The following is a 26,308-nucleotide window of genomic DNA, read 5'->3' as shown; positions in this document are numbered from 1 at the left end:
AAGGTAGTAGTTTTGGAATTGTTAGGTTAGATTACTCGTTGGTTATTACTGCATTGTCGGAACTAGAAGCACAAGCATTTCGCTACACTCGCATTAACATCTGCTAACCATGTTTATGTGACAAATACAATTTGATTTGATTTGATTTGAAAACTGTCCAACTCGTTAGAGAGGAGCTCGATGCACATCAGCCTCGCTACTTTGTCCTCTAAGAAATAGCGATCTTGAGGCCAACTTTACTCTGTTTTGGGGGAAAAGTATCCCCTCTCGCACGTTGGAGACGGGGATTTTCAACACAATCTTCACCAATTTTGCCTCTTCCGGTTACACTTAGCTGAAGTCCCTTAGGAGAACCTTGCATCTTTTGATTGAGTAAGAATAGAGACCCACACCCGAAACTAAATCCCAAACAGATCAATGATTTATCATCTTATGAAGTATATTAGCCTTTTAATTAGGAGCCCATCAACTAGTATTTCCATCAATTAATATTATGTATTTTGAAATGGCAAAAACTGGTATTTACTGGCTAACGGGAAACCCTGGCACGCACGCACGCACGCACGCACGCACGCACGCGCACACACACACACACACACACACACACACACACACACACACACACACACACACACACACACACACACACACACACACACACACACACACACACACACACACACACACACACACACACACACACACACACACACACACACACACACACACACACACACACACACACTTACATAGAGCACGAAACAGAAAGCACTAGCAAACAGCACCACCCCCGCCTTGACAGACTGTGGGCAGACAGAAGAAGAAGAAAATCAACTGTGAGAAGACTGTGAGAAGACTGTGAGAAGAGTTTCAGGCTAGGAGCCAGAAGGAACCTTAATAAAGACATTCATCCTCTACCATTTCATTTCACACTCCTCCCTTCATCTCTCCTCCCTTAATCTCTCCTCCCTTAATCTCTCCTCCCTTCATCTCTCCTCCCTTCATCTCTCCTCCCTTCATCTCTCCTCCCTTCATCTCTCCTCCCTTCATCTCTCCTCCCTTCATCTCTCCTCCCTTCTGTTGCTTTTACTTTCTCTCTCCACCCCCTCTCCTCCCTTCATCTCTCCTCCCTTCATCTCTCCTCCCTTCATCTCTCCTCCCTTCTGTTGCTTTTACTTTCTCTCTCCACCCCCTTATATCCCCCTCTCTCTCTCTCCACCCCCTTATATCCCCCTCTCTCTCTCACTCCATCTCCATTTCTCTCTCCTTCCTCTTCACAAGACATCTTCCTCCTCTGTTAGTTATTCTGGTCATGCTGAGGTTGGATTGAGCTGAGTCGAACCGTGACATGAACAAGTGAAGTATAAACAGAGGGAATCTGTCTTTGAGATGAGAGGGAGGAAAGGAAGATAAGAATGCCAGAGCCAGACAGACAATCAGACCAACACAGCCGGGAGAGAGAGAGAATCTACTAGAACCTGTAGTCAAAAGTCTACTGTTTGCTGACGATCTGGTTCTTCTGTCCCCAACCAATGAGGGCTTACAGCAGCACCTAGATCTGTCCCCAACCAATGAGGGCCTACAGCAGCACCTAGATCTGTCCCCAACCAATGAGGGCCTACAGCAGCACCTAGATCTGTCCCCAACCAATGAGGGCCTACAGCAGCACCTAGATCTGTCCCCAACCAATGAGGGCCTACAGCAGCACCTAGATCTGTCCCCAACCAATGAGGGCTTACAGCAGCACCTAGATCTGTCCCCAACCAATGAGGGCCTACAACGGCACCTAGATCTGTCCCCAACCAATGAGGGCCTACAGCAGCACCTAGATCTGTCCCCAACCAATGAGGGCCTACAGCAGCACCTAGATCTGTCCCCAACCAATGAGGGCCTACAGCAGCACCTAGATCTGTCCCCAACCAATGAGGGCCTACAGCAGCACCTAGATCTGTCCCCAACCAATGAGGGCCTACAGCAGCACCTAGATCTGTCCCCAACCAATGAGGGCCTACAGCAGCATCTAGATCTGTCCCCAACCAATGAGGGCCTACAGCAGCACCTAGATCTGTCCCCAACCAATGAGGGCCTACAGCAGCACCTAGATCTGTCCCCAACCAATGAGGGCCTACAGCAGCACCTAGATCTGTCCCCAACCAATGAGGGCTTACAGCAGCACCTAGATCTGTCCCCAACCAATGAGGGCCTACAACGGCACCTAGATCTGTCCCCAACCAATGAGGGCCTACAGCAGCACCTAGATCTGTCCCCAACCAATGAGGGCCTACAGCAGCACCTAGATCTGTCCCCAACCAATGAGGGCCTACAGCAGCACCTAGATCTGTCCCCAACCAATGAGGGCCTACAGCAGCACCTAGATCTGTCCCCAACCAATGAGGGCCTACAGCAACACCTAGATCTTCTGCAACGATTCTGTCAGACTTGGGCCCTGACAGTAAATCTCTGTGTTAAATTGTGTTCCAAAAAAGGTCCAGTTGCCAGGACCACAAATACAAATTCCATCTAGACACCGTTGCCCTAGAGCACACAGAAAAACTATACATACCCCGGCCTAAACATCAGCGCCACAGGTAACTTCCACAAACCTGTGAATGATCTGAGAGACAAGGCAAGAAGGACATTCTAAGCCATCAAAAGGAACATAAAATGTGACATAACAATTAGGATTTGGCTAAAAATACTTGAATCAGTTATAGAGCCCATTTCCCTTTATGGTTGTGAGGTGCTCACCAACCAATAATTCACAAAATGGGGAAAACACCAAATTGAGACTCTACATTCAGAATTCTGCAAAAATATCCTCAGTGTACAAAGCAAAACACTAAATAATACATGCAGAGCAGAATTAGGAAGATACCCACTAATTCTCCAAATCTAGAAGAGAGCTGTTAAACTCTACAACCACCTAAAAGGAAGCGATTCCCAAACCTTCCATAACAAAGCCATCACCTACAGAGAGATGAACCTAGAGAAGAGTCCCCTAAGCAAGCTGGTTCTGGGGCTCTGTTCACAAACACAAACACACCCCACAGAGCCCCAGGACAGCAGCACAATTAGACCCAACCAAATCACGAGAAAACAAAAAGATAATTACTTGACACATCGGAAAGAATTTACAAACAAACAGAGCAAACTAGAATGCTATTTGGCCCTAAACAGAGAGTACACAGTGGCAGAATACCTGACCACTGTGACTGACCCAAAATTAAGGAAAGCTTTGACTATGTACAGACTCAGTGAGCATAGCCTTGCTATTGAGAAAGGCGGCAGTAGGCAGACATGGCTCTCAAGAGAAGACAGGCTATGTGCTCACTGCCCACAAAATGAGGTGGAAACTGAGCTGCACTTCCTAACCTCCTGCCCAATGTATGATACATATTTCCCTCAGATTACACATACCGACAAAGAATTTGAAAATAAATGCAATTTTGATAAACTCCCATCTTTATTGTGACATCACAGCAGTAAGATGTGTGACCTGTTGCCACAAGAAAAGGTCAACCAGTGAAGAACAAACACCATTGTGACATCACAGCAGCAAGATGTGTGACCTGTTGCCACAAGAAAAGGTCAACCAGTGAAGAACAAACACCATTGTGACATCACAGCAGCAAGATGTGTGACCTGTTGCCACAAGAAAATGGCAACCAGCGAAGAACAAACACCATTGTAAATACAACCCATATTTATGTTGATTTATTTTCCCTTGTGTTCTTTAACCATTTGTACATTGTTACAACACTGTATATATTACAACACTGTATACATTACAATACTGTATATATTACAACACTGTATATATTACAATACTGTATATATTACAACACTGTATATATTACAATACTGTATATATTACAATACTGTATATATTACAACACTGTATATATACATAATATGACATTTGGAACTTCTGTGAGTGTAACATTTAATGTTAATTTTATAAAATAGTTTATTTCACTATTGTTTTATTATCTATTTCACGTTCTTTGACTCAGTGAGCCTTGCTATTGAGATCAAACCAAATCAAATTTATTTATGTAGCCCTTCGTACATCAGCTGATATCTCAAAGTACTGTACGAAAACCCAGCCTAAAACCCCAAACAGCAAGCAATGCAGGTGTAGAAGCACGGTGGCTAGGAAAAACTCCCTAGAAAGGCCAGAACCTAGGAAAAAACCGAGAGAGGAACCAGACTAGAGAGCCTTGCTATTGAGAGAGGCCACAAGATGAGGAGGAAACCAACCTGCACTTCCTAACTTGGTATGACCCTATCAGAGACACATATTTCCCCAGATTACACAGACCCATTAAGAATTTGAAAACAAATCCAATCTTGATAAACTCCCACATTTCTCTCACTCTGTTGTTACTCTCTACCTCTGGCTGGGTTCTCATTGGGTGTCTCTGTTGTTACTCTCTACCTCTGGCTGGGTTCTCATTGGGTGTCTCTGTTGTTACTCTCTACCTCTGGCTGGGTTCTCATTGGGTGTCTCTGTTGTTACTCTCTACCTCTGGCTGGGTTCTCATTGGGTGTCTCTGTTGTTACTCTCTACCTCTGGCTGGGTTCTCATTGGGTGTCTCTGTTGTTACTCTCTACCTCTGGCTGGGTTCTCATTGGGTGTCTCTGTTGTTACTCTCTACCTCTGGCTGGGTTCTCATTGGGTGTCTCTGTTGTTACTCTCTACCTCTGGCTGGGTTCTCATTGGGTGTCTCTGTTGTTACTCTCTACCTCTGGCTGGGTTCTCATTGGGTGTCTCTGTTGTTACTCTCTACCTCTGGCTGGGTTCTCATTGGGTGTCTCTGTTGTTATTCTCTGGCTGTTCTCATTGGGTGTCTCTGTTTGTTCTGGCTGTGGGTTCTCATTGGGTGTCTCTGTTGTTATCTTACCTCTGGCAGGGTTCTCATCTGTCTCTAGACTCAATCACAGACAGACATGTTAGACAACTCTGGATTGAAATCTGCAATATCTTTGAATGTTAGCACCTCTGGCTGGGTTCTCATTGAGAGTCTCTGTCTCTGTTGAGAGAGAGACCTCTGGCTGGGTTCTCATTGGGTGTCTCTGTTGTTACTCTCTACCTCTGGCTGGGTTCTCATTGGGTGTCTCTGTTGTTAGACCTCTGGCTGGGTTCTCATTGGGTGTCTCTGTTGTTACTCTCTACCTCTGGCTGGGTTCTCATTGGGTGTCTCTGTTGTTACTCTCTACCTCTGGCTGGGTTCTCATTGAGAGTCTCTGTTGTTACTCTCTACCTCTGGCTGGGTTCTCATTGGGTGTCTCTGTTGTTAGACCTCTGGCAGGGTTCTCATTGGAGTGTCTCTGAGATTCTCTCTGTTCCTCATGCTCTCTTTGTTCTGGCTGTGCTGTTATCTTCCTCTTCCAGCCATCTATCTGTCCTAGACTCAATCACAGACAGACATGTTAGACAACTGGATTGAAATCTGCAATATCTTTGAATGTAGCAGAAGAGAGAGAGAGAGAGAGAGAGAGAGAGAGAGAGAGAGAGAGAGAGAGAGAGAGAGAGAGAGAGAGAGAGAGAGAGAGAGAGAGAGAGAGAGAGAGAGAGAGAGAGAGAGAGAGAGAGAGGCTGGCACTCACCTTTGACTATCTGCTTGGCGCAGGTGTTGTACACCTGTTCCTGTGTTGTGTTGGTGGGGAACACCCGGTCAAACACATAGGACTTCCCCTGTGAAGCCAAGACAGACACAGAGTCAGTCAATACATCACCCACGCACACACAGAAACACACAAACACACACAGAAACACACAAACACACACAGAAACACACAAACACACACAGAAACACACAAACACACAAACACACACAGAAACACACGAACAAGCACACAGAGACACAGTCTGTCAATACATCATAACAAACACAGACACACAGACACACACAGACACACACACACAGACAAACACAGAAACACACAGACAAACACAGAGACACACAGACACACACAGAAACACACACAGACACATAGACACGCACAGACAAACACAGAGACACACAGAAACACACACAGACACACAGACACGCACAGAAACACACAGAAACACACAGAAACACACACAGACACACAGACACACACAAACACACACAGACAACACACACAGACACACACAGACACACACAGACACACACAGACACACACAGAAACACACACAGACACACAGACACACACAGACACACACAGACACACACAGAAACACACACAGACACACAGACACACACAGACACACACAGTCCTTTACACGGTCTCTGACTCTGGAAGCGTCTCAACTGTGACCCTGTTCCATACATAGTGCACTACTTCTGATATGGCTTGAAAGTAGTGCACTTTATAGGGAATAGGGTGCCATTTGGGTTGCAGGCGGAGAAAAACACATCCCTGAACACGTTCCCCGATGCTGGATGCGTCTCAAATGGAAGTCTGTTCCCTATATAGTGCACTATTTTCAAGCCATATCCAAAGTAGTGCACTATACATGATAGCGTGTAGGGTGCAATTTGGGACAAAGCCAAACACAGCCCTTAGCGCCGCCTGATGCTATAAGGCTCTATTCAATCCCATTCAACATTACAGCGCGGTTGAAATTTAAAGACAACATGTCGACTCAATCAGAAACTACCTTTACATGTCTATCTGTTATGCTTCAGCGATAACCATAGAAAGCAGCTGTCCATTTTGTTGTGTTTGGCTTTGAAAACAGCGTCCACAACAACCACGTTTTCCCCACTCAGTTTCAACCTGTTGTTGAACCTCTTTCTTCACGTGTATCGATCACAGTTAGGTGAGTTTTAAAAGCACTGATACTGTTATGATGTGATTATTGATTGCATTTATGTCAGAGTGGTTATGTCAGGCCATTAGGACCTGATGGAGGGACAATAGAGCCCTGAGTAGCAGGCCATTAGGACCTGATGGAGGGACAATAGAGCCCTGAGTAGCAGGCCATTAGCAACCCGACAGTCGTTAGCGAGTCGGGTTCTACTAATACCTGTCTGGAGAGCAAAAGAGGAGGTTAGTGTGAGTCAAGGTAACACCACTCTCCATATCTCCCTCTGTCTCTTTCTCTGTGTCTCTCTCTCTGTCTCTTTCTCTGTGTCTCTCTCTCTCTCTCTTTCTCTGTGTCTCTCTCTCTCTCTCTTTCTCTGTGTCTCTCTCTCTCTCTCTTTCTCTGTGTCTCTCTCTCTCTCTCTGTATCTCTCTCTTTCTCTGTATCTCTCCTCTCTGTGTCTCTCTCTCTCTCTGTGTCTCTCTCTCTGTATCTCTCTCTCTGTGTCTCTCTCTGTGTCTGTCTCTCTCTCTCTCTGTGTCTCTCTCTCTGTGTCTCTCTCTCTGTCTCTCTCTCTCTCTCTCTCTCTCTCTCTCTGTCTCTCTCTCTGTCTCTCTCTCTCTCTCTCTCTCTCTCTCTCTCTCTCTCTCTCTGTCTCTCTCTCTCTCTCTCTCTCTCTCTCTCTCTGTCTCTCTCTCTCTCTCTCTCTGTCTCTCTCTCTGTCTCTCTCTCTCTCTCTCTGTCTCTCTCTCTCTCTCTGTCTCTTTCTGTCTCTCTCTCTCTTTGTCTCTCTCTGTCTCTCTGTCTCTCTCTACTGAGTGGTTATAGAGAGTGGTGTTTTGATTAGCCCCAGCTACCAACCCCTAGAGAGGATTACATCACAGTCCAACCCATTAGACGGATAAATATATCATACTGGAACCAGTATGGGAGGAAGAGGAGATACAGAGAGAGAGAGGGGTCAGAGAGAGAGAGGGGGAGGGGGTGCAGAGAGAGAGGGGTGGGGGAGTACAGAGAGAGAGGGGTCAGAGAGAGAGGGGTGGGGGAGTACAGTACAGAGAGAGAGAGGGGTGGGGGTGTACAGAGAGAGAGATGGGGAGAAACAGAGAGAGAGAGAGAAAGAGAGAGAGGGGTGGGGGAGTACAGAGAGAGAGAGGGGTGGGGAGTACAGAGAGAGAGGGGTGGGGTGTACAGAGAGAGAGAGAGAGGGAGAAACAGAGAGAGAGAGGGGTGGGGGGAGTCAGAGAGAGAGAGAGGTGGGGAGTACAGAGAGAGAGGGGTGGGGGGAGTACAGAGAGAGAGGGATGGGGGAGCACAGATAGAGAGGGGTGGGGGAGTACAGAGAGAGAGATGGGGAGAAACAGAGAGAGAGAGGGGTGGGGGTGTACAGAGAGAGAGGGGTGGGGGAGTACAGAGAGAGAGGGGTGGGGGGAGTACAGAGAGAGAGAGAGAGAGGGAGAAACAGAGAGAGAGAGAGGGGTGGGGGAGTACAGAGAGAGAGAGGGGGAGAAACAGAGAGAGAGGGGTGGGGGAGTACAGAGAGAGAGAGAGAGAGGGGGTGGGGAGTGCAGAGAGAGAGAGAGGGAGAAACAGAGAGAGAGAGAGAGGGGTGGGGAGTACATAGAGATAGAGAGGGGAGAAACAGAGAGAGAGAGGGGGTGGGGGAGTACAGAGAGAGAGGGGGGGGAGTACAGAGAGAGAGAGGTGGGGGAGTACATAGAGAGAGGGGTGGGGGAGTAAAGAGAGAGAGAGAGGGGTGGGGGAGTACAGAGAGAGAGGGGTGGGGGAGTACAGAGAGAGAGGGGTGGGGAGTACAGAGAGAGAGAGGTGGGGTGGGGGCAGAGTGCAGAGAGAGAGGGGAGAAACAGAGAGAGAGAGAGGGGTGGGGGAGTACAGAGAGAGAGAGAGAGAGGGGAGAAACAGAGAGAGAGAGGGGTGGGGGAGTACAGAGAGAGAGACAGGAAGAAACAGAGAGAGAGAGGGGTGGGGGGAGTACAGAGAGAGAGAGGGGGATGGGGAGTACAGAGAGAGAGGGGTGGGGAGTACAGAGAGAGAGAGAGGGGTGGGGGAGTACAGAGAGAGAGGGGTGGGGGAATAAAGAGAGAGAGGGGGTGGGGGAGTACAGAGAGAGAGAGAGAGGGGAGAAACAGAGAGAGAGAGGGGTGGGGGGAGTACAGAGAGAGAGGGGTGGGGGAGTACAGAGAGAGAGGGGTGGGGGAGTACAGAGAGAGAGGGGTGGGGGAGTACAGAGAGAGAGAGAGAGGGGTGGGGAGTACAGAGAGAGAGAGAGGAGAAACAGAGAGAGAAAGGGGTGGGGGAGTACAGAGAGAGAGGGGTGGGGGAGTTGGGGAGTACAGAGAGAGTGAGAGGGGTGGGGGAGTACAGAGAGAGAGACGGGAAGAAACAGAGAGAGAGAGGGGTGGGGAGTACAGAGAGAGGGGTGGGGGAGTACAGAGAGAGTGAGAGGGGTGGGAGAGTACAGAGAGAGGGGGGGAGAAACAGAGAGAGAGAGAGGTGGGGGAGTACAGAGAGAGAGGGGGAGAAACAGAGAGAGAGAGGGGGAGAGAGAGAGAGAGAGAGAGAGAGAGAGAGAGAGAGAGAGAGAGAGAGAGAGAGAGAGAGGGGAGATACAGAGAGAGAGACAGGAAGAGAGGGGGGAGAAGAGAGGGGTGGGGGAGTACAGAGAGTGAGAGAGGGAGAAACAGAGAGAGAGGGGGTGGGGGAGTCAGAGAGAGAGGGGTGGGGGAGTACAGAGAGAGAGTGGTGGGGGAGTACAGAGAGAGGAGTACAGAGAGAGAGGGGTGGGGGAGTACAGAGAGAGAGAGAGGGGTGGGGGGAGTACAGAGAGAGAGAGAGGGGGGGGGGAGAAACAGAGAGAGAGAGGGGTGGGGGAGTACAGAGAGAGAGAGGTGGGGAGTACAGAGAGAGAGAGAGAGAGAGAGAGAGAGGGGTGGGGGGAGTACAGAGAGAGAGAGGGGGAGAAACAGAGAGAGAGAGGGGTGGGGAGTACAGAGAGAGAGAGAGAGAGGGGGGAGAAACAGAGAGAGAGACAGAGAGAGAGAGAAACAGAGAGAGAGAGAGAGAGAGAGAGAGAGAGAGAGTGAGAGAGAGAGAGAGAGAGAGGGAGAAACAGAGAGAGAGAGGGGGTGGGGGAGTACAGAGAGAGAGAGAGGGGAGAAACAGAGAGAGAGAGGGTGGGGGAGTACAGAGAGAGAGAGAGAGGGGTGGGGGGACAGAGAGAGAGAGGGGAGAAACAGAGAGAGAGAGGGGTGGGGAGTACAGAGATAGAGAGGGGAGAAACAGAGAGAGGGGGGTGGGGAGTACAGAGAGAGAGGGGTGGGGACAGAGAGAGAGAGTACATAGAGAGAGGTGGGGAGTAAAGAGAGAGAGAGAGGGGTGGGGGAGTACAGAGAGAGAGGGGTGGGGGAGTACAGAGAGAGAGGGGTGGGGGAGTACAGAGAGAGAGGTGGGGTGGGGAGTGCAGAGAGAGAGGGGAGAAACAGAGAGAGAGAGGGGGTGGGGAGTACAGAGAGAGAGAGAGAGAGGGGAGAAACAGAGAGAGAGGGGGTGGGGGAGTACAGAGAGAGAGACAGGAAGAAACAGAGAGAGAGAGGGGTGGGGGAGTACAGAGAGAGAGGGGGATGGGGGAGTACAGAGAGAGAGGGGTGGGGAGTACAGAGAGAGAGAGAGGGGTGGGGAGTACAGAGAGAGGGGTGGGGAATAAAGAGAGAGAGGGGTGGGGAGTACAGAGAGAGAGAGGGGGGAGAAACAGAGAGAGAGAGGGGTGGGGGAGTACAGAGAGAGAGGGGTGGGGAGTGGGGGAGTACAGAGAGAGAGAGGGTGGGGAGTACAGAGAGAGAGAGAGGGGAGAAACAGAGAGAGAAAGGGGTGGGGGAGTACAGAGAGAGAGGGGTGGGGAGTACAGAGAGAGAGGGGTGGGGGAGTACAGAGAGAGAGGGGTGGGGGAGTACAGAGAGAGTGAGAGGGGTGGGGGAGTACAGAGAGAGAGACGGGAAGAAACAGAGGAGAAACAGAGAGAGGGGTGGGGAGTACAGAGAGGAGAGTGGGGGAGAAACAGAGAGAGAGAGGTGGGGAGTACAGAGAGAGGGGGGGGAGAAACAGAGGGGGGGGGGGAGAGTAGAGAGAGAGAGGGGAGAAACAGAGAGAGAGACAGGAAGAGGGGGGGAGAAGAGAGGGGTGGGGGAGTACAGAGAGTGAGAGAGGGGAGAAACAGAGAGAGAGGGGTGGGGGAGTACAGAGAGAGAGGGGTGGGGGAGTACAGAGAGAGAGTGGTGGGGAGTACAGAGAGAGAGAGGGGTGGGGGAGTACAGAGAGAGAGGGGTGGGGAGTACAGAGAGAGAGAGAGGGGTGGGGGGAGTACAGAGAGAGAGAGAGGGGGTGGGGGAGAAACAGAGAGAGAGAGGGGTGGGGGAGTAGAGGGAGAGGTGGGGGGAGTACAGAGAGAGAGAGAGGGAGAGAGAGAGGGTGGGGGAGTACAGAGAGAGAGGAGGAGAGAGGGGGGGGGAGTACAGAGAGAGAGAGAGAGGGGGGGGAGAAACAGAGAGAGAGGGGAGATACAGAGAGAGAGGGGGAGAAACAGAGAGAGGAGAGAGAGAGAGAGAGAGAGAGAGAGAGAGAGAGAGAGAGAGGGGAGAAACAGAGAGAGAGAGAGGGGTGGGGGAGTACAGAGAGAGAGAGGGGGAGAAACAGAGAGAGAGAGGGTGGGGGAGTACAGAGAGAGAGAGAGAGAGGGGTGGGGGAGTGCAGAGAGAGAGAGAGGGGAGAAACAGAGAGAGAGAGAGAGGGGGTGGGGGAGTACATAGAGATAGAGAGGGGAGAAACAGAGAGAGAGGGGTGGGGGGAGTACAGAGAGAGAGGGTGGGGGGAGAGAGAGGTGGGGAGTACATAGAGAGAGGGGTGGGGAGTAAAGAGAGAGAGAGAGGGGGTGGGGAGTACAGAGAGAGAGGGTGGGGAGTACAGAGAGAGGGGTGGGGGAGTACAGAGAGAGAGAGGTGGGGTGGGGAGTGCAGAGAGAGAGAGGGGAGAAACAGAGAGAGAGAGGGTGGGGGAGTACAGAGAGAGAGAGAGAGGGGAGAAACAGAGAGAGAGGGGGTGGGGAGTACAGAGAGAGAGACAGGAAGAAACAGAGAGAGAGAGGGGTGGGGGGAGTACAGAGAGAGAGGGGGATGAGTACAGAGAGAGAGGGGTGGGGGAGTACAGAGAGAGAGGGGTGGGGGAGTACAGAGAGAGGGGTGGGGGAATAAAGAGAGAGAGGGGTGGGGGAGTACAGAGAGAGAGAGAGAGGGAGAAACAGAGAGAGAGGGGGTGGGGGAGTACAGAGAGAGAGGGGTGGGGGAGTACAGAGAGAGGGGGTGGGGGAGTACAGAGAGAGAGAGAGGGGGGTGGGGAGTACAGAGAGAGAGAGAGGGGAGAAACAGAGAGAGAAAGGGGTGGGGGAGTACAGAGAGAGAGGGGTGGGGGGAGTACAGAGAGAGAGGGGTGGGGGAGTACAGAGAGAGAGGGGTGGGGGAGTACAGAGAGAGTGAGGGGGTGGGGAGTACAGAGAGAGAGACGGGAAGAAACAGAGAGAGAGAGGGGTGGGGGAGTACAGAGAGAGGGGTGGGGGAGTACAGAGAGAGTGAGAGGGGTGGGAGAGTACAGAGAGGGGGGAGAAACAGAGAGAGAGAGGGTGGGGGAGTACAGAGAGAGAGGGGGGAGAAACAGAGAGAGAGAGGGGAGAGAGAGAGAGAGAGAGAGAGAGAGAGAGAGAGAGAGAGAGAGAGAGAGAGGAGATACAGAGAGAGAGACAGGAAGAGAGGGGGAGAAGAGAGGGGTGGGGGAGTACAGAGAGAGAGAGGGAGAAACAGAGAGAGAGAGGGGTGGGGGGGAGTACAGAGAGAGAGGGTGGGGGAGTACAGAGAGAGAGTGGTGGGGAGTACAGAGAGAGAGAGGGGTGGGGGGAGTACAGAGAGAGAGGGGTGGGGGAGTACAGAGAGAGAGAGGGGGTGGGGGAGAAACAGAGAGAGAGAGGGGTGGGGGAGTACAGAGAGAGAGGGGGTGGGGGAGTACAGAGAGAGAGGGGTGGGGAGTACAGAGAGAGAGAGGTGGGGTGGGGGAGTGCAGAGAGAGAGGGAGAAACAGAGAGAGAGAGAGGGGTGGGGGAGTACAGAGAGAGAGAGAGAGGGAGAAACAGAGAGAGAGGGGGTGGGGGAGTACAGAGAGAGAGACAGGAAGAAACAGAGAGAGAGAGGGTGGGGGAGTACAGAGAGAGAGAGGGGGATGGGGGGAGTACAGAGAGAGAGGGGTGGGGGAGTACAGAGAGAGAGAGAGGGGTGGGGGAGTACAGAGAGAGAGGGGTGGGGGAATAAAGAGAGAGAGGGGTGGGGGAGTACAGAGAGAGAGAGAGGGGGAGAAACAGAGAGAGAGAGGGGTGGGGGAGTACAGAGAGAGAGGGGTGGGGGGAGTACAGAGAGAGAGGGGTGGGGGAGTACAGAGAGAGAGAGAGAGGGGGGGGGAGTACAGAGAGAGAGAGGGAGAAACAGAGAGAGAAAGGGGTGGGGAGTACAGAGAGGGAGTACAGAGAGAGGGGTGGGGGAGTACAGAGAGAGAGGGGTGGGGGAGTACAGAGAGAGAGAGGGGTGGGGAGTACAGAGAGAGAGACGGGAAGAAACAGAGAGAGAGGGGTGGGGAGTACAGAGAGAGGGGTGGGGGAGTACAGAGAGAGTGAGAGGGGTGGGAGAGTACAGAGAGAGGGGGAGAAACAGAGAGAGAGAGAGGTGGGGGGAGTACAGAGAGAGAGGGGGAGAAACAGAGAGAGAGGGGGAGAGAGAGAGAGAGAGAGAGAGAGAGAGAGAGAGAGAGAGAGAGAGGAGATACAGAGAGAGAGACAGGAAGAGAGGGGGAGAAGAGAGGGGTGGGGGAGTACAGAGAGAGAGAGGGAGAAACAGAGAGAGAGAGGGGTGGGGAGTACAGAGAGAGAGGGGGTGGGGAGTACAGAGAGAGAGTGGTGGGGGAGTACAGAGAGAGAGAGGGGTGGGGGAGTAGAGAGAGAGGGGTGGGGACAGAGAGAGAGAGGGGAGAAACAGAGAGAGAGAGGGGGGGGGTACAGAGAGAGAGAGGTGGGGAGTACAGAGAGAGAGAGAGAGAGAGAGAGAGAGAGTACAGAGAGAGAGGGGGAGAAACAGAGAGAGAGAGGGGTGGGGAGTACAGAGAGAGAGAGAGAGAGAGGGGGAGAAACAGAGAGAGAGGGGGAGATACAGAGAGAGAGGGGGGAGAAACAGAGAGAGAGAGAGAGAGAGAGAGAGAGAGAGAGAGAGAGAGAGAGAGAGAGAGAGAGAGAGAGAGAGAGAGAGAGGGGGGAGATACAGAGAGAGAGACAGGAAGAGAGGGGGGAGAAACAGAGAGAGAGACAGGAAGAGAGGAAGGGTGAGAGAGTACATGGTCTGGAAGCAGCAGGCAGAAAGCCAATCTGGCTCTTGATTTAATCAGAGCCAGAAATGGAGGGAGGATTAATGGAGGGATGGAGATTGGAAAGACACTGCAGTGAAAACCTCCATAATGAAACAGACCTCAGACAACAATGTGTACCCTCCTCTCCTGCTATTAGCCAGCAAAGATTCTCTCAATTCAATTCAAGACCGCTTTATTAGCATGGGAAACATATGTTAACATTGCCAAAGCAAGTGAAGTAGATAATACACTCAACATTACACAGAAGTTCAGAAAGAATAAAGACATTCCAAATGTCATATTATTTACATGTATTCTCTGTCTGTCTGTCTGTCTGTCTGTCTGTCTGTCTGTCTGTCTGTCTGTCTGTCTGTCTGTCTGTCTGTCTGTCTGTCTGTCTGTCTGTCTGTCTGTCTGTCTGTCTGTCTGTCTGTCTGTCTGTCTGTCTGTCTGTCTGTCTGTCTGTCTGTCTGTCTGTCTGTCTATCACTCTACCACTCTACCACTCTCTCTACCACTCTACCACTCTCTCTACCACTCTCTCTACCACTCTCTCTCTCTCTCTACCACTCTCTCTACCACTCTCTCTCTCTCTCTACCTCTCTCTCTCTCTCTCTCTCTCTCTCTCTCTCTCTCTCTCTCTCTCTCTCTACCTCTCTCTCTCTCTCTCTCTCTCTCTCTCTACCTCTACCACTCTACCACTCTCCACTCTACCTCTCTACCACTCTCTACCACTCTCCCTCTGTCCACTCTCTCTACCACTCTCTCTCTCTCTCTCTCTCTCTCTCTCTCTCTCTCTCTCTCTCTCTCCACTCTCTCTCTCTCTCTCTACCTCTCTCTCTCTCTACCTCTCTCTCTCTCTACCTCTCTCTCTCTCTACCTCTCTCTCTCTCTACCTCTACCTCTCTCTCTCTCTACCTCTCTCTCTCTCTACCTCTACCACTCTACCACTCTACCACTCTACCACTCTACCACTCTCCCTCTGTCTCTCTCTCTCCACTCTATCTCTCTCTCCCTCTGTCTCTCTCCACCCTCTGTCTCTCTCTACCACTCTCTCTCTCCACTCTCTCTACCACTCTCTCTACCTCTCTCTACCTCTCTCTCTACCACTCTCTCTACCACTCTCTCTACCTCTCTCTCTACCACTCTCTCTACCACTCTCTCTACCACTCTCTCTACCTCTCTCTCTCACTCTGTCTCTCTCTCTACCTCTCTCTCTACCACTCTCTCTCTCTCTCTACCACTCTCTCTACCACTCTCTCTCTCTCTCTCTCCTCTCTCTCTCCACCTCTGTCTCTCTCTCTACCACTCTCTCTACCACTCTCTCTCTCTCTCTACCACTCTCTCTACCACTCTCTGTCTCTCTCTGTCTCTCTCTCTCTCTCTACCACTCTCTCTCTCTCTCTACCACTCTCTCTACCACTCTACCACTCTCTCTACTCACTCTACCACTCTCTCTCTGTCTCTACCACTCTCTCTACCTGTCTCTCTCTACCTCTCTCTCTGTCCTCTCTCTCTCACTCTCTCTACTCTCTCTCTCTACCTCTCTCTCTGTCTCTCTCTCTGTCTCTCTCTCTACCTCTCTCTCTACCTCTCTCTCTACCACTCTCTCTCTCTCTCTCTCTCTCTCTCTCTCTCTCTCTCCACTCTCTCTACCACTCTCTCTACCTCTCTCTCTCTCTCTCTACCTCTCTCTCTCTCTCTCTCTCTCTCTCCACTCTCTCTCTCTCTCTCTCTCTCTCTCTCTCTCTCTCTCTCTCTCTCTCTCTCTCTCTCTCTCTCTCTCTCTCTCTCTCTCTCTCTCTCTCTCTCTCTCTCTCTCTCTCTCTCTCTCTCTCTCTCTCTCTCTCTCTCTCTCTCTCTCTCTCTCTCTCTCTCTCTCTCTCTCTCTCTCTCCTCTGTCTCTCTCTCCCTCTGTCTCTCTCTCTCTCTCTCTCTCTCTCTCTCTCTCTGTCTCTCTCTCTCTCTGTCTCTCTCTCTCTCTGTCTCTCTCTGTCTCTGTCTCTGTCTCTCTCTGTCTCTCTCTGTCTCTCTCTGTCTCTCTCTGTCTCTCTCTGTCTCTCTTACAAGGTGTCACTTTTTGCTCAGGTTTCCTGACTTCTTGGGAAAGGTGGGGGCAAGAAGAGAGAGAGGTGTATGAGTTTCTGAGTCAATGGTGGAATGTTCCGTCAACAGAATACAGCCCTCTCATCCTCAGAGGCTCGGAGATTATTGGGGGAACTGGAGCGTAGTAGTAGTGAGATGGAGGTAGAGATGGTGGGGCAAGGCAATGTAGGCCTCCAGGCTAATTTAGCTGAACTACATAGGGACCTGGGCAGTTTTTTCCAGGTTAAAGCAAAGGGAGCACTTGTAAGAGCTAGGTTCTCCATGATCAAGGAGAGGGATGTTCCCAGCTCCTTCTTCTTTGGTTTGGAAAGACAGAGTGGTGAAGCCAAGGGCATTGGCTACGTCTGTCTGATGGGCGGGTGACCTCTGTGGTGGGGAGATGTGGCTGTCTGATGGGCGGGGGACATCTGTGGTGACCTCTGGGTGACCTCTGTGGTGGGGGAGATGTGGCTGTCTGATGGGCGGGTGACCTCTGTGGTGGGGGAGATGTGGCTGTCTGATGGGCGGGTGACCTCTGTGGTGGGGGAGATGTGGCTGTCTGATGGGCAGGGGACCTCTGTGGTGGGGGAGATGCGGCTGTCTGATGGGTGAGGGACCTCTGTGTGACCTCTGTGTGACCTCTGTGTGACCTCTGTGTGACCTCTGTGGTGGGGGAGATGTGGCTGTCTGATGGGCGAGGGACCTCTGTGTGACCTCTGTGTGACCTCTGTGTGACCTCTGTGGTGGGGGAGATGCGGCTGTCTGATGGGCGAGGGACCTCTGTGTGACCTCTGTGTGACCTCTGTGTGACCTCTGTGGTGGGGGAGATGTGGCTGTCTGATGGGCGGAGGACCTCTGTGGTGGGGGAGATGTGGCTGTCTGATGGGCGGATGACCTCTGTGGTGGGGGAGATGTGGCTGTCTGATGGGCGAGGGACCTCTGTGTGACCTCTGTGTGACCTCTGTGGTGGGGGAGATGTGGCTGTCTGATGGGCGGGTGACCTCTGTGGTGGGGGAGATGTGGCTGTCTGATGGGCGGGTGACCTCTGTCGTGGGGAGATGTGGCTGTCTGATGGGCGGGTGACCTCTGTGGTGGGGGAGATGTGGCTGTCTGATGGGCGGAGGACCTCTGGGTGACCTCTGTGGTGGGGGAGATGTGGCTGTCTGATGGGCGGAGGACCTCTGGGTGACCTCTGTGGTGGGGAGATGTGGCTGTCTGATGGGCGGGTGACCTCTGTGGTGGGGGAGATGTGGCTGTCTGATGGGCGGGTGACCTCTGTGGTGGGGGAGATGTGGCTGTCTGATGGGCGGGTGACCTCTGTGGTGGGGGAGATGTGGCTGTCTGATGGGCGGGTGACCTCTGTGGTGGGGGAGATGTGGCTGTCTGATGGGCGGGTGACCTCTGTGGTGGGGGAGATGTGGCTGTCTGATGGGCGGAGGACCTCTGGGTGACCTCTGTGGTGGGGGAGATGTGGCTGTCTGATGGGCGGAGGACCTCTGGGTGACCTCTGTGGTGGGGAGATGTGGCTGTCTGATGGGCGGGTGACCTCTGTGGTGGGGGAGATGTGGCTGTCTGATGGGCGGGTGACCTCTGTGGTGGGGGAGATGTGGCTGTCTGATGGGCGGGTGACCTCTGTGGTGGGGGAGATGTGGCTGTCTGATGGGCGGGTGACCTCTGTGGTGGGGGAGATGTGGCTGTCTGATGGGCGGGTGACCTCTGTGTGACCTCTGTGGTGGGGGAGATGTGGCTGTCTGATGGGCGGGTGACCTCTGTGGTGGGGAGATGTGGCTTTCTGATGGGCGGAGGACCTCTGGGTGACCTCTGTGGTGGGGGAGATGTGGCTGTCTGATGGGCGGGTGACCTCTGGGTGATCTCTGTGGTGGGGGAGTTGTGGCTGTCTGATGGGCGGGTGACCTCTGGGTGACCTCTGTGGTGGGGAGATGTGGCTGTCTGATGGGCGGGTGACCTCTGGGTGATCTCTGTGGTGGGGGAGTTGTGGCTGTCTGATGGGCGGGTGACCTCTGGGTGACCTCTGTGGTGGGGAGATGTGGCAGTCTGATGGGCGAGTGACCTCTGTGGTGGGGAGATGTGGCTGTCTGATGGGCGGAGGACCTCTGTGGTGGGGGATATGTGGCTGTCTGATGGGCGGGTGACCTCTGTGGTGGGGGAGATGTGGCTGTCTGATGGGCGGGTGACCTCTGTGTGACCTCTGTGGTGGGGGAGATGTGGCTGTGGTGGGGGAGATGCGGGAGCGGACTGTGGAGTTTTATACTGAGTTGTATAGGGCAGAACTGTGTGCTCGGGTTTTGTTTGCAGAACTCCCTAAGCTCTCTCTGGCACAGAGAGATGAAATGGACATTCCCCTGTTGTCCCATGAACTGGCAGAGGCCATAACCCAGATGTCCCCCGGCCGTGCACCGGTGGTCGATGGACTCCCAGCGGAGTTTTATACAAATTCTGGGAAATAATTAGACTGGACTTTTTTAGCGTGTTGCGTGAATGCGTCGGGGTAGTAGAGTTGCAGATGAGCTGCCATCGGGTGACTCTGACTCTCCTACCCAAAAATGGGGACCTGTGTGACCTTAAGAACTGGAGGCCTGTGGCATTACTTTGTGAGAACTACTTTTATTTAATTTACCTTTATTTAACCAGGCAAGTCAGTTAAGAACACATTCTTATTTTCAATGACGGCCTGGGAACAGTGGGTTAACTGCCTGTTCAGGGGCAGAACGACAGATTTGTACCTTGTCAGCTCGGGGGTTTGAACTTGCAACCTTCTGGTTACTAGTCCAACGCTCTAACCACTAGGCTACCCTGCCACCCAACAAGAAATTTGCCAAGGTCCTCACTAACAGACTGAAGTGGGGACTCTTTGTTCTGAAATCAGGGACATTTTGGACTTGTCGAGAGTTTCTCATGTGAACTTCGGACTAGTCTCTTTAGAGCAAAAGAAGGCTTTTGATATCTGTTTAATGTGATGTCTGTTTTCGTCAGAGTCGTGTGTATATTTATTTAGAAAACAAGGAGGAACAGGGTCAAAGGTTGGGGGATAACAGAACCTTTACTATTATTTAATGGGATGGTCTCTCCTCTTCTCTCCTCCCCTTTGCTCTTATTTTCTCTCCTCTTATCTATTTTTGTGTTAGACCGGTTATGATGGTTAGACTGGTTAGGCTGGTTAGTCCGGTTAGGCTGGTTAGACTGGTTTCACTGGTTAAACTAGTTAGACTGGTTAGACTGGTTATGATGGTTAGACTGGTTTCACAGGTTAGACTAGTTATGATGGTTAGACTGGTTATGATGGCTAGACTGGATAAGCTGGTTAGACTAGTTAGACTGGTTATGATGGTTAGACTGGTTATGATGGTTGTGATGGTTAGACTGGTTAGACTGGTTATGATGGTTAGACTGGTTAGACTTAGACTGGTTATGATGGTTAGACAAGTTATGATGGTTAGACTGGTTATGATGGTTAGACAAGTTAGACTGGTTAGACTGGTTATGCTGGTTAGACTGGTTATGATGGTTATGATGGTTAGACTGGTTAGACTGGTTATGATGGTTATGATGGTTAGACTGGTTATGATGGTTAGACTGGTTATGATGGTTAGACTGGTTAGACTGGTTATGATGGTTATGATGGTTAGACTGGTTAGACTAGTTATGATGGTTAGACTGGTTACGCTGGTTAGACTGGTTATGATGGTTAGACTGGTTATGATGGTTAGACTGGTTATGATGGTTATGATGGTTAGACTGGTTAGACTAGTTAGACTAGTTAGACTAGTTATGATGGTTAGACTGGTTATGATGGCTAGACTGGATAAGCTGGTTAGACTAGTTAGACTGGTTATGATGGTTAGACTGGTTATGATGGTTATGATGGTTAGACTGGTTAGACTAGTTAGACTGGTTATGATGTTGTTGTTTTTTTTCACCTTTATTTAACCAGGTAGGCTAGTTGAGAACAAGTTCTCATTTGCAACTGCGACCTGGCCAAAATAAAGCATAGCAGTGTGAACAGACAACACAGAGTTACACATGGAGTAAACAATTAACAAGTCAATAACACAGTAGAAAAAAATGGGCAGTCTATATACAATGTGTGCAAAAGGCATGAGGAGGTAGGCGAATAATACAATTTTGCAGATTACCACTGGAGTGATAAATGATCAGATGGTCATGTACAGGTAGAGATATTGGTGTGCAAAAGAGCAGAAAATTAAATAAATAAAAAACAGTATAAAAACAGTATGGGAATGAGGTAGGTGAAAATGGGTGTACCAATAGACTATGTACAGCTGCAGCGATCAGTTAGCTGCTCGGATAGCTAATGTTTGAAGTTGGTGAGGGAGATAAAAGTCTCCAACTTCAGCGATTTTTGCAGTTCGTTCCAGTCACAGGCAGCAGAGTACTGGAACGAAAGGCGGCCAAATGAGGTGTTGGCTTTAGGAATGATCAGTGAGATACACCTGCTGGAGCGCGTGCTACGGGTGGGTGTTGCCATCGTGACCAGTGAACTGAGATAAGGCGGAGCTTTACCTAGCATGGACTTGTAGATGACCTGGAGCCAGTGGGTCTGGCGACGAATATGTAGTGAGGGCCAGCCGACTAGAGCATACAAGTTGCAGTGGTGGGTGGTATAAGGTGCTTTAGTGACAAAACGGATGGCACTGTGATAGACTGCATCCAGTTTGCTGAGTAGAGTGTTGGAAGCCATTTTGTAGATGACATTGCCGAAGTCGAGGATCGGTAGGATAGTCAGTTTTACTAGGGTAAGCTTGGCGGCGTGAGTGAAGGAGGCTTTGTTGCGGAATAGAAAGCCGACTCTTGATTTGATTTTCGATTGGAGATGTTTGAAGTGAGTCTGGAAGGAGAGTTTGCAGTCTAGCCAGACACCTAGGTACTTATAGATGTCCACATATTCAAGGTCGGAACCATCCAGGGTGGTGATGCTAGTCGGGCATGCAGGTGCAGGCAGCGATCGGTTGAAATGCATGCATTTGGTTTTACTCGCGTTTAAGAGCAGTTGGAGGCCACGGAAGGAGTGCTGTATGGCATTGAAGCTCGTTTGGAGGTTAGATAGCACAGTGTCCAATGACGGGCCAAAAGTATATAGAATGGTGTCGTCTGCGTAGAGGTGGATCAGGGAATCGCCCGCAGCAAGAGCAAAATCATTGATATATACAGAGAAAAGAGTCGGCCCGAGAATTGAACCCTGTGGCACCCCCATAGAGACTGCCAGAGGACCGGACAGCATGCCCTCCGATTTGACACACTGAACTCTGTCTGCAAAGTAATTGGTGAACCAGGCAAGGCAGTCATCCGAAAAACCGAGGCTATTGAGTCTGCCGATAAGAATATGGTGGTTGACAGAGTCGAAAGCCTTGGCGAGGTCGATGAAGACGGCTGCACAGTACTGTCTTTTATCGATGGCGGTTATGATATCGTTTAGTACCTTGAGTGTAGCTGAGGTGCACCCGTGACCGGCTCAGAAACCAGATTGCACAGCGGAGAAGGTACGGTGGGATTCGAGATGGTCAGTGACCTGTTTGTTGACTTGGCTTTCGAAGACCTTAGATAGGCAGGGCAGGATGGATATAGGTCTATAACAGTTTGGGTCCAGGGTGTCTCCCCCTTTGAAGAGGGGGATGACTGCGGCAGCTTTCCAATCCTTGGGGATCTCAGACGATATGAAAGAGAGGTTGAACAGGCTGGTAATAGGGGTTGCGACAATGGCGGCAGATAGTTTCAGAAATAGAGGGTCCAGATTGTCAAGCCCAGCTGATTTGTACGGGTCCAGGTTTTGCAGCTCTTTCAGAACATCTGCTATCTGGATTTGGGTAAAGGAGAACCTGGGGAGGCTTGGGCGAGGAGCTGCGGGGGGGGCAGAGCTGTTGGTCGAGGTTGGAGTAGCCAGGCGGAAGGCATGGCCAGCCGTTGAGAAGTGCTTATTGAAGTTTTCGATAATCATGGATTTATCGGTGGAGACCGTGTTACCTAGCCTCAGTGCAGTGGGCAGCTGGGAGGAGGTGCTCTTGTTCTCCATGGACTTCACAGGGTCCCAGAACTTTTTGGAGTTGGAGCTACAGGATGCAAACTTCTGCCTGAAGAAGCTGGCCTTAGCTTTCCTGACTGACTGCGTGTATTGGTTCCTGACTTCCCTGAACAGTTGCATATCACGGGGGCTATTCGATGCTATTGCAGTCCGCCACAGGATGTTTTTGTGCTGGTCGAGGGCAGTCAGGTCTGGAGTGAACCAAGGGCTGTATCTGTTCTTGGTTCTGCATTTTTTGAACGGAGCATGCTTATCTATAATGGTGAGGAAGTTACTTTTAAAGAATGAACAGGCATCCTCAATTGACGGGATGAGGTCAATGTCCTTCCAGGATACCCGGGCCAGGTCGATTAGAAAGGCCTGCTCACAGAAGTGTTTTAGGGAGCGTTTGACAGTGATGAGGGGTGGTCGTTTGACTGCGGCTCCGTGGCAGATACAGGCAATGAGGCAGTGGTCGCTGAGATCCTGGTTGAAGACAGTGGAGGTGTATTTGGAGGGCCAGTTGGTCAGGATGACGTCTATGAGGGTGCCCTTGTTTACAGAGTTAGGGTTGTACCTGGTGGGTTCCTTGATGATTTGAGTGAGATTGAGGGCATCTAGCTTAGATTGTAGGACTGCCGGGGTGTTAAGCATATCCCAGTTTAGGTCACCTAACAGAACAAACTCTGAAGCTAGATGGGGGGCGATCAATTCACAAATGGTGTCCAGGGCACAGCTGGGAGCTGAGGGTGGTCGGTAGCAGGCGGCAACAGTGAGAGACTTATTTCTCGAGAGAGTAATTTTCAAAATTAGTAGTTCGAACTGTTTGGGTATGGACCTGGAGAGTATGACATTACTTTGCAGGCTATCTCTGCAGTAGACTGCGACTCCGCCCCCTTTGGCTGTTCTATCTTGACGGAAGATGTTATAGTTGGGTATGGAAATCTCTGAATTTTTGGTGGCCTTCTTGAGCCAGGATTCAGACACGGCAAGGACATCAGGGTTAGCAGAGTGTGCTAAAGCAGTGAGTAAAACAAACTTAGGGAGGAGGCTTCTGATGTTGACATGCATAAAACCAAGGCTTAGTTATGATGGTTAGACTGGTTAAGCTGGTTAGACTGGTTATGATGGTTATGGTGGTTAGACTGGTTAGATGGTTATGATGGTTAGACTGGTTAGACTGGTTATGATGGTTAGACTGGTTAGACTGGTTATGATGGTTAGACTGGTTAGACTAGTTATGATGGTTAGACTGGTTAAGCTGGTTAGACTGGTTATGATGGTTAGACTGGTTAGACTGGTTAGACTAGTTATGATGGTTAGACTGGTTATGATGGTTAGACTGGTTAGACTGGTTAGACTGGTTATGATGGTTAGACTGGTTAAGCTGGTTAGACTGGTTAGACTGGTTATGATGCTTAGACTGGTTAGACTAGTTATGATGGTTAGACTGGTTAAGCTGGTTAGACTGGTTCGACTGGTTAGACTGGTTATGATGGTTAGACTGGTTAGACTAGTTATGATGGTTAGACTGGTTAAGCTGGTTAGACTGGTTATGATGGTTAGACTGGTTTCACTGGTTCCACTGGCTAGACTAGTTAGACTGGTTATGATGGTTAGACTGGTTATGATGGTTATGATGGTTAGACTGGTTATGATGGTTATGATGGTTAGACTGGTTATGATGGTTATGATGGTTAGACTGGTTAGACTGGTTATGATGGTTAGACTGGTTAGACTGGTTAGACTGCTTATGATGGTTATGATGGTTAGACCAGTTATGATGGTTAGACTGGTTAAGCTGGTTAGACTGGTTAGACTGGTTATGATGGTTAGACTGGTTTCACTGGTTTCACTGGCTGGACTAGTTAGACTGGTTAAACTAGTTAGACTGGTTATGATGGTTAGACTACTTATGATGGTTAGACTGGTTGAGCTGGTTAGACTGGTTATGCTGGTTAGACTAGTTTCACTGGTTAGACTAGTTAGACTGGTTAGACTGGTTAAGCTCATATTGCCCAAAACTACATTTTAGGATCTTCACTGAATAATACATGCTCAGCAGTTGTCTTCTATTCTGGTGCTGTTCTGAGGAGACTCAATCTGCACTCTATTCCTATTGGCCCTGGTCCAACTGGCACTCTATTCCTATTGGCCCTGGTCCAACTGGCACTCTATTCCTATTGGCCCTGGACCAACTGGCACGCTATTCCTATTGGCCCTGGTCCAAATGGCACTCTATTCCTATTGGCCCTGGTCCAACTGGCACTCTATTCCTATTGGCCCTGGTCCAAATGATCTACTGACTCACTGTCTGGCAGACAATATCTACTGACTCACTGTCTGGCAGACAATATCTACTGACTAACTGTCTGGCAAACAATATCTACTGACCTACTGTCTGGCAGACCATATCTACTGACTCACTGTCTGGCAGACCATATCTACTGACTCACTGTCTGGCAGACCATATCTACTGACTAACTGTCTGGCAAACAATATCTACTTACCCACTGTCTGGCAGACAATATCTAATGACCCACTGTCTGGCAGACCATATCTACTGACACACTGTCTGGCAGACAATATCTAATGACCCACTGTCTGGCAGACCATATCTAATGACCCACTGTCTGGCAGACCATATCTACTGACTCACTGTCTGGCAGACCATATCTACTGACTAACTGTCTGGCAGACCATATCTGCTGACTAACTGTCTGGCAGACCATATCTGCTGACTAACTGTCTGGCAGACCATATCTGCTGACTAACTGTCTGGCAGACCATATCTGCTGACTCACTGTCTGGCAGACCATATCTGCTGACTCACTGTCTGGCAGACCATATCTACTGACTCACTGTCTGGCAGACCATATCTGCTGACTCACTGTCTGTAAAAGGACATTCTGTTAGTTCTGGAAGTATTCTTAGGATGTTCAGTTATTGATTTCTACAGAACTGTTTTCTAATGTCTCAATTACACCGCCGATCAATATCTACCAAGTCACTAGTGTCAATATGCCAGTCATTCATTTCTACAGCAGACATACACAGTATTTAGATGTTCTGACTTCCTGTCATGGCCTAGCTGAATAAGTAATAGACTGGGGTTTCTGTCAACTCAAAATGGGTTTCAAATAACTGAAATGGTTTTCAACTTGTCACAATTCGACCACCTGGGCCGGGCCAGGTGCAAACTGCGTACGAGATTTCTCCATCATGTCGGATTGCAGTTGGGCCTCGTTCCGAATTATGTGTTCCACACAAACAGAACGCCCCAGCGAGCAGAACAACTGAAAACGTGCCGCAACCTTTACCAGGGTCTTTTGAATGAAATTGAATTAAACATATTACCATTACGTTGCAAAGCCGGGCATTAACAAACACATTCCTATTGCTCTGTGCCGCAACCTTCACCAGGGTCTTTTGAATGAGATTGAATTAAACATATTACCATTACGTTGCAAAGCCGTGCATTAACAAACACATTCCTATTGCTCTGCAAATCCATTTGTTATTCAGATCTGCCTCCTCCTTAAGAAGCTAATCTGACGCGTGTGTTGCATGTGAAACACAGCAGACCAAGGCCTCCCTTCCTTCGACAGCCTCCAATCTGTTTTCAGCCTGAGAGAGGGGGAGAGGGAGAGAGGGGGAGAGGGAGAGAGGGAGAGACAAAGAGGGGTGGATTAGGAGGAGGAGGAGATGGAACAGAAGAGAGGGAAAGAGAAAGAGGAGGAGAGTGTGAGACACAGACTAGATGAAGAGGGAGGGAGGGGGAGGGAGGGAGGGGAGAGGGAGGGAGGGAGGGAGGGGAGAGGGAGAGAGGGAGGGAGGGAGGGAGGGACAAAGAGGGGTGGATTAGGAGGAGGAGATGGAACAGAAGAGAGGGAAAGAGAAAGAGGAGGAGAGTGTGAGACACAGACTAGATGAAGAGGGAGG

The 26,308-nt window shown here is 50.4% G+C and overlaps 1 protein-coding gene across 1 annotated transcript in view; it reads right to left on the bottom strand.

Annotated features, from left to right (window-relative positions):
* kif5ab (kinesin family member 5A, b) overlaps nucleotides 1–26,308 on the bottom strand; it is a 192,455-nt gene that overhangs the window by 91,014 nt on the left and 75,133 nt on the right. Inside the window, exon 2 of the mRNA XM_046312357.1 lies at nucleotides 5,611–5,698. Coding sequence (XP_046168313.1) covers nucleotides 5,611–5,698 — 88 coding nt within the window. The remainder of the gene's footprint in view (nucleotides 1–5,610; nucleotides 5,699–26,308) is intronic.

Source organism: Oncorhynchus gorbuscha, linkage group LG18, assembly GCF_021184085.1.
Source record: "Oncorhynchus gorbuscha isolate QuinsamMale2020 ecotype Even-year linkage group LG18, OgorEven_v1.0, whole genome shotgun sequence".
NCBI classification, from domain to species: Eukaryota; Metazoa; Chordata; class Actinopteri; order Salmoniformes; family Salmonidae; genus Oncorhynchus; species Oncorhynchus gorbuscha.
Note: the sequence above shows the minus strand (reverse complement) of the source record. Positions and strands in the feature narration are given on the sequence as shown.